At 53.6% G+C, this 13,211-nt stretch overlaps 1 protein-coding gene across 1 annotated transcript in view; it reads right to left on the bottom strand.

Moving 5' to 3' along the window:
- The window catches only part of ITPKB (inositol-trisphosphate 3-kinase B), a 69,239-nt gene that overhangs the window by 5,542 nt on the left and 50,486 nt on the right, over positions 1-13,211 (bottom strand). Inside the window, 4 exon segments of the mRNA XM_009333639.1 lie at positions 1,269-1,370; positions 6,806-7,010; positions 10,096-10,309; positions 10,943-11,042. Coding sequence (XP_009331914.1) covers positions 1,269-1,370; positions 6,806-7,010; positions 10,096-10,309; positions 10,943-11,042 — 621 coding nt within the window.

The raw sequence follows: 13,211 nt of genomic DNA, 5'->3' as shown, positions 1-13,211 counted from the left end.
GAGCACATGCTTTTGCTGACCCGTTGCTTTTTCCAGACTTTCCCTGCTGCATCCATGGTGCTCCCAAGGAGGGAAGAGCTAATTCAGCAGCCGCTGCTGCGCACACACAGCCAGGCTGCTTTTTTCTCTCACCTGCACTCTTTTTAACAGGTCAACTCTTCACCTCCTCTGTCATTTTATCACTCAGTCAGTCAAGCATCGTGACACACTTCTGTAACTCTGTATCAGCACTTCTGCAAAGTTGGTACCACAGGTGGAAGGGCTTTCACGCTAGTCAGCACGCAGGTCAAGACCCACGCGCCTGTTTGAGCATCCCTGCAAATTGCTGGAAGGCACTAAACATTCTCAGGGGACCCCTTTGATAATTTGATTTTGAGGTTTAGATAGACGGACTAAGCACAGGAACATGCACAGCAGGTATCTGAGCACTATAATACACCTAAATTTTCACACTGACTGCGTGGGGAGATGTGGGGGTCGCTGTATTACAATGGTTTGGCCAAGGAGCCCCGTCCAGAGCCAGGGCAAGATGGTGTGAGTGCTCCAAACTCTTTGGGGATAAAATGCAGGCAGGCAACTTCATTTTCAGATCCAGGAATAATCCCTGGGTAACTCTTGTCAAAGCGAACGTGCCGGTTTGAAGGAGACAGTGCCAAGGGCCACTCCAGCTGGAGCCTTGCATTTGTAGGCTTTATATAGTACAGCTTAAAATGGGAGCGCTTTGTCAGATAGGATATTTGACACAGTCAGTGTAAATTGTTTACAGCTACATCTCTTATTCTCCTGGCAACCTAGAGGAACTTGGGAAATGCCAACCACGGCTTGCCCATGCGAAGGGTGCCTGGCGCAGGCAGGGGGATGCCTTGGCCACCCTTCCTGCGAGACCAAGCGCAGGGCAGCCTGCTCTGCCAGGGTGGGAGCCCCTGCCGTCGCATACTGGGGTAAAGAGCAGGCTCAGAGGCTGCTGTCAGCCCCAGGGATGAGTGGGCAGAGCGTGGCTGTGCCTCCACATCGGGTTTTGAGGCCAACCCTCAGCAGACTTGGACCTGGCTCAAGCAGTGCTGCTGCAGTAAACGTGTCCCCTCCCAGCCCTACGCTGCTCTCCCCTCACCCCTGTGCCAGGATGGTGTTTCTCTTTGCCATTTTTCATGCTTTTTTAAGAGAGATTGCTCAGGCTGCAGCCCCTCAGGGCAGGGAGCTGATGAGCCGAGGCCAGCCTCCACAGGAGGAGCCCTCTCCCGGCAGCACCCCCAGCATCCCCCACTCACCAAAACATTGCAGTTTCCTCTGGTGAACTCCCTGAAGGCCTCTGTGACTTGTTCCTTTGTCCGCGTCTTCTTGAAGTCCCGGTTCACAGTGCCATCCTCTTTCTTGAAAAGAAGGGAGAGTGGTGAGCGGGATGGGGAGGGAGGGAGCTGGGGCAGGACTGGTGTTTCAGCAACCATGCATGTCCCATGAGTAGGATGCAACCAAGCTTTTTGGCAGCTGAAGGACCTGTCTATGGAGGAGGGGCGAACAGAGGCAGCAGCTCTCTGCCTTGCACATCCCAAACCATCTCACAGCTCTGCTGCATTGCCCCCTAATGCAAATGGCAAGTCTCCACCATCACAAGCTTGCCGAGGTCACCGGCAATGTGGACAAGCTACCTCTCATGGCCCTGGCGCTTGCTGCCAACAGAGGCTGGAGACCACCTGTTTCTGGCCATGCTGTGCCCAAATGGCTTCCCATTGCTGCTGTGGCTGAGCACAGGCGCTGACACCAGCCTCGGGCTGCACCCCTGCTTGGGGAATAAAGCAGAGCACGACCACGGCAAGACAAAACTGAGTGTGGATGGAGACATCTGAGGAGCAGGCAAAAAAAGCCCTCCACGTGAAGTCCTCCATGAACCACTGCAGCAAGGAGATGAAGGCAAGGAGCAAGCCCCATGGCTGTCTTGCCTCACTAGTCTTTTGATAGTCCACGGATAGCAAACCCTCAAAGGCAGCAGCCTGGCACTGAGCTGCAGTGAGCAGCCTTGTGCTCTCCTCCGCCTCTTCCCCAGAGGCACATCCGTGCTTGGCCCACCACAGGGATGGCACGGCTCGGTCCGCTGCAGGGACGACACGCAGCCCTGACCCAGAGGCTCCTGGCTGAACCTCTGGGCAGCTTTGTAGGTTGCTCCCCATTTCCCTGGTCCTGCTGGGGCTCTGATTTTTAGATCAGCACGTTTCATTGTCTGGAGCGGCCGCGGATCGGGCAGGCAGAGCTCGCTTCCTGGATACAAGGGCTATTTTAAACCACACGTGCTTGTGCTCACAGCTCCGCTTGCAGACCTCCATCCCACCACTCCGGACAACTCGTTTGCACACAATAGAGTGAAGGGACAGAGGCCAAAAAGACATCCTGTGGGCTGGGGAAGATGAAGTAAGGATGAAGAAGCAGAGCAGAGGCTGGGGAAGGAAGAGAGCACAATAAATCACCTGCCCTGGAGATTTATGTGCCCTGGCATGACTTTGAGACCCTTCCAGGGAAGTGCCCTGGGATGGGGCCATGTGCATCCCCCTGGGCAGAGGGCTGGCCGTGGGCATGGTGGCCAGTCCAGCCTGGGGGAAGGCCGAGCGCCCAGGCTGCGGAGAGCTGGGCAAGGCGAGCCCGGCACCAAACCCACACCTGACATGCAGTTTGTGATGAATCACACAGCGCACTTCCGACTTCCAGCCTGCGTTTTGTGCAAGTGGTAATAAAGGCGATAACAAAAGCAGCATGTGAAAGGTCTTAGTCTCCAGGAAAAGCTGTTTGCGTGGGGTGCTTCAAACCACCCAGCTTCAAACCACCCTGGACCCAACCTGACCACCTCTCGCCCCTGCATCAGTGCTGCCACAGGGTATAAAAGCAAGGCTAATGGCTGGCAGAGCCTGCACCCACAAAGGCCGGGGACAACCTTCTCGCTGCAGACCTCCCCACCGTAGCAGCCATCCTGCCAATGGACCAAGCAGAGCCAGGCTCTCTGCTTTCGGCTGTGTCTCACGAGGCAGCAGGCTGCAGCAGTGCAGGCAGGAGGCCTCGCCAAGGATGCTCTGGTGGCATGTGCACAACGTATAGGGGAAGGGCGCTACGCCGCTATACATCTGTCATGTGAGCCCTGATGTGGCAGTTCAGAAATCAACCCACCCTCTCCCCGGGGGATGATAGATATCAATTTGGAGAAGCGCCACAGCACTAATTTCACATGTAAAGAGCACAACTTTCCACAAAGCATCCAAGAAAGGAGATGGACTTCTAAGCACTCCTAAAAATAAATGAAAACCACAGATGGCCTTTCAGATAAGGCAATCTAAGCTTCAGGAAAGCCAAACAGCCTACCCGTAATGCTGCTCCCATGATTAACCCCCTCCCACAGTTTCCTTGCCCAGCCAGACGCTGCTGCCGTGGGGCTGACAACTGCCACAACATTTACAGGTGTCTGAGCCCCGAGGGGGCTGCCTTCCACACAGCAGAAATGTGAGGGGGGGCTGATAAGAGCCATTGCAACCTCCACCCCACCAGCAATTCCAGTTTGCACTGGCGACACTGGGGCAGGCTTTGGGTCAGCCAGTTCCCCCTCTGGCACTGTGTTTGGCCTCAGATGGGGCTCGTGAGCTGCCTGTCTTGGGAAAGTCAGGTGAGGGTTTTCAGGGCTGGTGGTTCTGGGACCCCACAAATGTCCCAGCACCAGGGAATACCATCCCACCATGGCCTTGCTGCAGGCAATGGTGCGTGACTCTCAGACTAGAGCAGGCACTCGGGAGAGAAATTTCTTGCAATGAGCTCCAGTCAGCTTCAACTGGGTCACCAGGGATCACTTGTATTACTTTTAGCAGGGTAATTTTATTAATAGCCACTGTTTCTAAGAGTTTCAAGCTACTCCAGAAAGTTAGATGAGTGTCATTGTCTCCTTTTGCAGAGGAAAACTTCCATTTTAAAGAACCACCAGATCCTTGAGGCCACCTGGGAAAGCAACAGCTCAGCCAGGAAAGGGTCCCCATCCTCATTCCCCACCCTGAGCTGCCTGTTCACCTCACCTGCCCGTGATGTCCCGAAGGCTACTGCTGCTCCCCTTCTTACCCTGTGCCCCCTTGCAGCCCATGCACCCAGGGCCAAATCCTGCCCTTCCCTTGCACGGCAAGGTGCTCTCCTGTATCAGCCTCTGACTGTGAGCGAGGGGCAGAGCAGATTCACCCCTACTCTTCCCAGGGAAGCATCTGCAGCAGGAAAGAAAACATGGGGAGCCTTGTCGTTAAATAATATTTTCCTGCAATTTCCTCTGACGGCTCAGTAGCAGCTCAGGGCACCGAAGGTGCTTTCCCTAATGTGGAGACTCGACCCTAGAAATAGGGCAAATACAGGGATACGGCACAGCACGACTTGAAGCTCTACAGCCCTGCTGAAAAAAAAGCCAGCCAGGAACCAGCGTGAACTGTTAATGCTTTAACTTAGGGAGAAAATAATCCACAAGCTGAGGGATTTAAGGAGAATTACACTAATTAGAGACTCGATCAAATTAGTCAGCCCCTAGCAGCAGCAGGATTACTCCTGGAGGCCAGCACTTCTCAATATTTTTCAATTAAAGGGCTGCCTCACCTCTTTGAAAAAAAATCCACTGCTCACGTGTAGCAGCTCACTTACGGTTGGCTAAAATAGAGATGCAACTCTCACCACTCCTTTATGGCTTTTATTTCCTTCCACAGTGTTTTTTGGCCTGTGTGGGAATATGATTTGGGTTTTTTTTTTTTGGTTTTTTTTTACATTTTTCATTTCAAGTCGTTCACATATGACGCGCTTTTGCTGTAAAGTCCCCTAAACGTCCCCAGATCGCAGGCTGAGAAGCACTGCTGGAGGCCAAGGATATATCATGTTCGACTATAAATAGACAGATATTTCTGATTATAGCAAGAAAGCAGGGAGAAGAAACAGTGCATGGGAGCTTTGGTCCCAACTGGCCCACTCCTTTTTTTTATATAGCCTCAGTTTTATAATAAGCACCAGCAAAACAACAGCAATGGGAATGCAAAACAGCAGCAATGGGAACCAGGCAAAGGGTTGTCCCGAGCTGGAGCAGTTCACAGCGTGCTTGCAGGCGCCCATGGCAGAAAAGGGTCTTTGGGAGAGCTGGGGAGATCAAGGAAGAGCTGTGCGAGCAGGCAAGTGCCCTGACCCAATGTAGGCACCGCAGAAAGCTGTTGTGGGGGAGCGTGACCGGCAGCATCCAGGGCAGGGGCATGGGACGGGCAGGGATGCCTCGCGTTGCTTGCCAGAAAACTCTTGAAGGGGTTCAGCCCAAGGGCTACTCCTTGGACTTCTGAGAGTAGTTGAGTTAGAGATAAATGCGCTGTCCTCTGCTGGCCATGAAACAGTTGAATGAAGAAGGTGCCCTCCTCCCTGTGTGAAACATGCTCTGCTGGACTTCCCACAGCTCAGGGACTTTGTCCCGCACAGCAGGACAGACAAGTCCCTTCCCACCGGCGGTTTGGTATGTGGGTAATCAGAAGTAGTGGCTCCACGTGGCCCACTCCTGCTGATCACCTTTTAAACCTGTGGTCTAACATCTGCATTTGTTTGCTGTTTGACCAGTGAGGTGAGGGGGAACACTGCCAGGAAAGTCTACAAAGTCTGGTGTAAAGGTTTTTTCAGGGAACAGCTTCATTTGTTTTAATTCTATCATTTTGACTCCACTATCTCCAGTCAGGACAGGTGCAGGAGTTTAAGGCCACAGAGACCCAGACGGACATTCTGGGAGAATCTCGCCCGACTCAAAGAGGAGAAAAATGATCTGTGATCAAGAGAAAGAAACTCCTCCAACCAAGATACATGTAGAAATTGAGCCATTGTTTCCGCTAAGCGTGAGCGGCTGCCCTGAGCTACCGCCTTGGCCCCCAGCAGCGCCCCAAGTCTGAATTACTGCAGGCACAACTTGACTGAGCTCCCCTCAGCTGCCAAGCCAACGCGATGCCCAGGCACACGATGAAACCCTTAGCTCAAGCGTGATACTACCCTTAATCCATTTTGGCTCGCTATGAAAAGGCATATGCCATTGCTAATGTTCACGCAAGTCTTCTATCACTAATACAATTGCTCTGCGGTTACAGACCTAACTCTGTTCAAGTACCATCCCGGACATCTCTCTCGCCGCAAAGTCTGCTTGCCAGGAGAAAAACTTCTGGGCTGGCTCATCTAATGGGGACACAAAAGCATCCCAGCAGGTATCTCCAGAAATGTGAGCGTTAGCTCTGAGCAAGCACAGTCAGCAGGTTACACACACGTGCAGGTGCCAGCAGTAAGTGCTGCTGCTTGTGTTCACCCCATTTCAGAGGGCTCAGTTGCTGAATTTTTCCGGGCAAGGATGTAAATACAGCCTCCTCACCGACTGCAGCTAAGCCTCACAGCTCCAACCACAGATCGGCACACATTCAAGCTGGGATTTGGATTAATGGCTCAGCCTAGCAGCACAGCAGTATCAAAAGCAAACAACTAATTTGAGACTTCACGTTGGAGGACGGCACTTTGTATTTTGCAGTCAGGGAAATCAACTAAGCGGCTGATTCAATGAGATTATGGCTAAAACTGACCTCTTGCATTGATGCCCTGAGCTCAGCTGCGCTCTCAGAAGAGCAGCGCTGCGCCAGGCCAGGTGCCTGACAAGGGTGGTTTGGCTGCAGGGACCGGGGATGTCCTGATGTGACACAGTCCCACCACCAGCCTGCTGTGTGTGTGCCTCTGTGAGTGAGTTTGGTTACCGAACGCTCCCAGCGGCTGTACTCCCTGCTCTGCACACCTGGAGCAGCCTCACCTTTATCCCCTCGATCCTGAAGCCCAGTGTGGCGGTTGAGCTGATCGTCTCCCTCCACTGCATGTAGCGGGGCTTGGTTACTGCCCGCAGCACATTCTCCTCCTCAGTGGGGGCATCGGGGTCCACCTCGATCATCTTCTGGTACATGTCCTTCCTCAGGCTCGGCTTCTTCCGGGCCTTTATCAGCTCCTCCTCCAAGTACGTCCTGCAAGGAGCGAGGGAGGGACATTAGCAGGACCACCACACAAGGTGCCACATACCCACAGACAGCCCTTGCCCCAGAAATCAGGCCTATGCAGGATAGCTAATCCCTATGGAGTAGGGCAGCATAGGAAATAATGGAGCAAGCCTCCTTGCAGGTGAATTGATCCTGATTTAATTAGTGCCCCATCGTCAACACCTGATATCTTTTCAGTTCATCAAGGAACCACGACCAGTCTGGCAATAGCAAGGGAGGTTATTTCTCACAGGTGCCCATGGCGTCACTGCTGCCCCACTGGCAGCCCCCTGCTGCCACCCCTTGGTCCTGGGGGGCCTGACCCCAACGCTCAGCAAAACTGAGCAGTGACTTAGTGGCTCTCACGAACTAAACATGGCTTTCAAGATGTGCCCAGGAAACTGCCCACGTGCTCTGGGACCTGGCTGAGTTGAAGGCGAGAGGGAGGTTGCTGCATCCCAGCCCTCAGCGTTAGCTGCTGCTCCCTCCGAGGTTTGGCCAATGTGGGCGGCTGCTGCCAAAGCTGCTCCTGTGCCTCTTCTGTGCTTTCCCATCCCCTCACTCTGTGCACCGCGAGGGCTGTGCCTCACCGGCTGCTAAACAGGGTGTTTTCACACAGGGCTGTTTCGCTGCTGATGATTTTGCCCAGTATAGATCTGTTTTAAGTGGTCTATCTAGCAAAAGCTTCCGGTACAGGACAGCACAGAGGAAGGGATGCAGCCTTGGCCAGGTGCTTACCATCACCCCCGGCATGATGCAGCTGGGATGAGAGAACGGGGGAAGGAGGATGGAGGGTGCAGAGGAGTGTGCAAAGACCTTGGTTTTATGCATCCTTTAGAGGAGCACCACTCTGTGCCAGAGCACACCAGTGGAGAACTTTGGCACTCCGGCATGCAGAAAACCATCATCCACAAAATAATACTTCCTGCAGCAGTAATAAACCACTACGTAACTCTTCTTGCGGCTCCCAAACCTGCCCCAGCTCAGCCCAGCAAGTGCCCAGGCTCTCTCCAAACACTCCAAGCCAGGTGAGGTGTCCCAGCAAAATGACACAGGAATGACCCTATCTGTCGCCTCCTTCCCCCCAGATCCAAACTGCTCTACACATCCCACTAGCCATGCTCAGCTCTGCAGAGGGGCCATGCCCTCTCCCCATGTCCCTTGTGCCAAAATCCTAGCACTGAGCGTGTGGTTCACCTCCAGAACCAAGCAAAACGCACGGGGAGGGTGCTAGGCAAACTACGTGGGATGGTGTTCCTGTGTTTCCCACAGGCTTTAGCAGAGCAAACTGGTATCTTTTCTCAGGGCAGGCATATGATCACTGAGCAGACATCCCCAGGGCATCAGATGCTTTGAAAAACACTGCAGATAAAAGCAATGAAAGGCTTCAGCTGAGATCACCAAACCCATGATTTTTGGGCAGACAGAATAAAATAGCAGAATAAAGCAGTGGCATGCTCAGAAATGCTGCTCACACCGCTCAGAAAGCTAGATTTCCTTTTGATGAGAATGACAGATCGTCTATGTCTGCGGTTCGGTTCCCCCACATCACTCCAGGCTTGAACCATCACCAGGGCTTAAGAAAGAAAAAGTTTTGTTTAGGGGCGACTGGAAGAGGCTGCCGCATCCCAAAGCCAGGTTGGCAGGAAAAAACCAAACTTGTATCTGCCTGGCAGCAAGCTGCTGGCTCAGAGGACAGGTTTAATAGCCCTGAGGTTTAGTTTATCTGCCAGAGCCTCTCCTGCCCAGCCACGGGGATGCCCCGCTCCCCAGCATTAACCCAATTCACCCTCCCTCGCCAGCTCCTCCCACAGCACCATCTTGTTTAATGATGATGATGCCTGGCACTTTTGCCCCCTTGCTTGCTCTGCCTGTCTTAGCTCCAAAAATCCAGGTGCACAAATCACCCGACCTGTGATTTGTGCGCGGGAGGCTTTCCTCCTCCCAGAGACAACCATAGGAGCACCCAGGCAGCATGATTAGCAGGTCTTCTTCTGGTGGCTGTCATCTCTGGGTCCAGAGTGGGTCCTGTCTCCTTCCTGTGGCAGCATGGTGTGTGCCAGCTGGGGCCACGTGGCTGCACCGGGGCCCCCTGCCCTTCTCTCCACCCCTCCGGTGGAAAGTATTCCTCGCTTCTTCCCTGCCGAAAGCCCGACACACCAGTTCGAGTTTCACGTCGGGAGTTCAGGAGGGGAAAAAAAGATTCCTCCCTCCCGCAGAAACCATCAGCTTTTCCAGCAGCGCAAGTGTCTCCACCGTGTCTGGGCTGTGCCTTAGCCAGCGAGGGGGATCTCAACCCGCCCTGCCACCAGTCTGCAGCAGACCCAGGGCTGAGAGGTCGCCTGAGGCTGCTCCAAAACTGGCAGCCGCCTGGGGTCAGCAGCCCTGCTCACATTTGCTCTGGGACACCCTCGTCAGCTGTGGCGTCGCTAGCTCAAAAACTGCTGCTGGCCAAGTGGCTGCAGCCTGGGATCTTGGCGTATCTGTAGATGGTTCTCAAGGAGGACACGGGTAATGTTGCTCATCTGTTAGGAATCGTTTCAAGAACTTTGCATGAAAGGCACAAAACTACTTAGCACACACATTTTATCCCTCAAGTGTGCATGGGAGCAAAGGGTGAGCAGAGGGAAAGTTTCTTGCTCACAGAAGCTGTGCCATTCAGGTGTCTTTATTTCACCCCTCTGGCACCCTGGGCAGGATCTCCTACACCTTTTGCTCCCTGTCTCTTGGCTGTGTCCTCCTGCAGCAGAGAGAGGCAGGTTGCCATCCTCCTAAAAGCTACTGTGCCATTCTGGTGTACGCAAACCCAAACTGAGTGCTGTCCCCTCCACTGCACCAAACTACTTTCCCAGCACACGGGACAGTCAACAAGCAGAGAAGGAAAGAGCCTGGTGTGTCCTTCCTGTACCCAGGCTTCCTCATGGCTCTCTCCTCAAGCTGTTGGCTTAACTCTTCCTGAAGACAGGTGAGCCTGGTGTTCTCACTTGTGTGTTTCAGAGGGTTCTACCCAGGAGATGCATTTGCTTTGAGTGTCCCATCTTAAAACTCAAACAACATCCCCAAAGCCACTCACCTGACCCCCATTTTGCAGTCCATAACGCAGGGGGAGTCAAATTCAGCCAGCAGATCTTCCATTTGGTTGTATCGCTCCCCGTCCTTCACAACATCGCCATGGTAGGCAGGAACATAGGGCTTCAGGACATCATTCATCAGGCGGTCGAGGCAGCGCTGCTCCGATTCACAGTGCTTCTTCAGTATCCTGCCGTTGGCCGCTGCCTTGAAACTACCTGAGGGTGACAAGGGACGATGTGGCACTTGCTTTGGAATGGGGGATGACGCTGTGCCTTCCCAAAACAAGAAGGGCAGCCCAACACCTTGGAAGCATCTCTGTTTACACCTGCACCCAAGAGTCCCCACAGGCTGGGACTTACAAGCTCGGGCTGCCAGATTCACAAGTAGTGTCAGAGGTTAATGACCAGCAATGTCACACCTTAAACAGGGCAGAGACCTGCCCTGCAGCACCCAACACAGTTGCTTCATAGCCTCTGTGTACTTCGTGGTAGGTTCACACCTTTGTCCCTAGGCTCATGCGTGGGGCATGTTTGTGCTGGGCAGCATCACCTGCCTTGCTGTGGATCAGCAAGAAGGCTTGCGTCTCACCCAAAGGTCTCAACTTTCTGCTGCTTGAGAAAAAAGTGACAGTAATACCCGCTGGCCCTGGGAGACTGAAAGCACAGAGCACTGCACCTTCACATCACCCTCCCTAGCATTTAGGTAAGTCACTCTCCTGGACTAGAGACGTGGGAACTGAAATCTGTGACATTCATGCAGCAGTTAGAAGGAATTCTGGCCAACAAAGCCCATTAACCTGAGCTAACGAAGAGCCTTTCCACCACTCTGTCCCTCTCCATGCTCCCTACCTGCGTGTCCTGCTAGCTGGATCCAAGGGTACTTCTTCTTGAAAGACATCACAAATGGGGACCAGTGCACCATATTCTTGATCTTCCGCCATGATTTGCTCTAAGGGAAAAAAAATTATGAAGGTGAATGCAATGTTTCAAGCTTTTACTGTCCGTAAAGTCACTTCAGGCAGCACGCAGCTGTATTGGACAGGGGAGGAGGCACCGGAGCCAGCGCAGGATGGAAGCAAACAGAGAATCTGCTCTTTTCCCATTGCCCTGTGCCAAGCCGGAGCCGCTGGGCCTCGACTCTACATTCAAAAATCACGAGTAACTTCACTAAAGTGGATGGCGTTACAGTGTTGTTCCAGTTGGCTGCTTCTGCTGCAGAGGGCCCAGCCATCCTGCATTACCTTGTCTCCGCTCCCTGCATCCCTCTGCAGAAGCAGCAGGGACATTAACCCATCCTCGGGTACCGCATTAGATCACGGCAGATGGAGCAGGGAAGGGAGCCCAGGATTTCTACCTGGCCACAAAACTCAATGCCGGCTCCCGCGGGGAACAAGAGACACTCGCACAAGCGCGCATAGGCTCACCGCCTGGCTTTTGTTCCCTACTGAAAGGCAGCTGCTTTGTCCATTAAGCTGGCAACCTGCGTGCAGCTGATCCGCCTGCTTTGGCCCATCTGTAACTACATTTTAGAGAACAATTCCCTTCTGACATGTTGTGTTTCTCACCAGATAGATTGCACGAAACTATTTACATGACTGTAATGAGGGCTGCATCGGACATATGAAAGCCTCCTTCGAAGGCTCTTTCCTGCGAGAGTTTTTCCCTGGATTGTTCTGGGGAACATGCCACCAGTAAAAGGCAGGGGGATGACCTCTTATCTCGGCCCCAGAAGGCGACGGCACAAACAAATCAGGCGAACAATATACAAAGGCGACAATGGAAAAACGCCTTCTTGCAGGAGCTGGGACAGACAGACGGCATAGTCCTGGCTGCTCTGAGCTACTGGGTTCAGCTGGAAGCCCACAGATAAATTATCCTCATTTGCTCTGCTCTGAAGGCACAGGAGGGAGCCTTCCAGAAAGCCCAAGTAATCTCTTCCTCGTGTTTGGAGAACTGGCCCTTGTTCCAGTAACGCTTCGCAGACAGGCGGGGAAGAGCCAGCAGCCCTGACTTGCAGTTTGGATGCTTGTCGGGGGTGAACTCACGGCACAGGAATCCATGCTGGGAACTGCTGACATGTTTAAATGGCGAGGAAGAAGCCAGACAAAGGTGTTAGTGTCTAAAGTGTGGAAATTACATCGGGTTACCCCGTGCCGTGCACCAGCCCCGCCAGGGAGCAGGGACGCATCGCACGGAGATGCAGGGGCTGCCCACATGGTGGGGACCAGGGGTGAGAGAGGGGAAGAAGAAAGGTCCTTCCCCACCTCCAAGCCCAGGAGGAGCAGGGTGGCCCTTTCCTGGATGACTGCCCGCGGCCGGGAGCGTCCCGGCGCGCCCTGGCACCAGTACAGCAGCGCAGGAGTTTGGCAAGCAGCTGCCCAAGCACGGGGTGACACCGGGCATCCCCTTCGCCCAGGCTCCTCTGCGCTGCTGCTCTGCCGCCTGGCTTGCTTGCTTTGGCAGGGGGGGGTCAGGCAGTTCCCTACCTGACATGAGGATGAATGTTTTTATTTCCAAAAGGAGTGCCAGAACTTGTGTGCTTTAGCTGTTCTTTGTTCTCCTTTTGGCAGAAAGCGGGAGGGAAGGGCGGGGGGATGTCCCCTCCTTTTGCTTTTAAAATAGTAACATCAAGTCCTGGCTGATGTAATGAAAAAAAAGGGGAAGAAGAAGTCTCCGAGGGAGTTTGGACTCCAGATGAGCGTGACCCACCTCCTCTAAAACAAGGAGAAGGAGTCCCCCCCTCACTGCACAGCATAAGTCACTCAGTCCCAGGAAACACGCCAAGGCAATGCGCCTTCCCAAGCCAAGATTTTTTTTTTTCAGCGGTTAGAGCTTTTTAGCTAAAACCTTGAGGTACTTCAAAGCGCAGGCAGAATGAAGGCAAGTGGCCCCCGAAGCAGGGCAAGCCATCCCGGCTTTCCCCTCGCCGGGACTTTCCCAGGAGCGATGCACTCCGCTCCGGCACTGCTCCCAGTGCAGGGTAGTGGCCCCCAAGTCCCCTGGGGAGAAAAAACACCACAAAAACCTATCTGCCGAGCTGAACAAGACAAAGCTGGTCACTGAGCACACCCGCACAAGGAACAGGTAGCATGTCCCCATCACTTTACACCGGCGGGAA

This window comes from Pygoscelis adeliae, unplaced genomic scaffold (genome assembly GCF_000699105.1).
Source record: "Pygoscelis adeliae isolate BGI_AS28 unplaced genomic scaffold, ASM69910v1 Scaffold1, whole genome shotgun sequence".
NCBI classification, from domain to species: Eukaryota; Metazoa; Chordata; class Aves; order Sphenisciformes; family Spheniscidae; genus Pygoscelis; species Pygoscelis adeliae.
The sequence above is the reverse complement of the archived record's forward strand: the minus strand, read 5'-3'. Positions and strand labels throughout refer to the sequence as shown.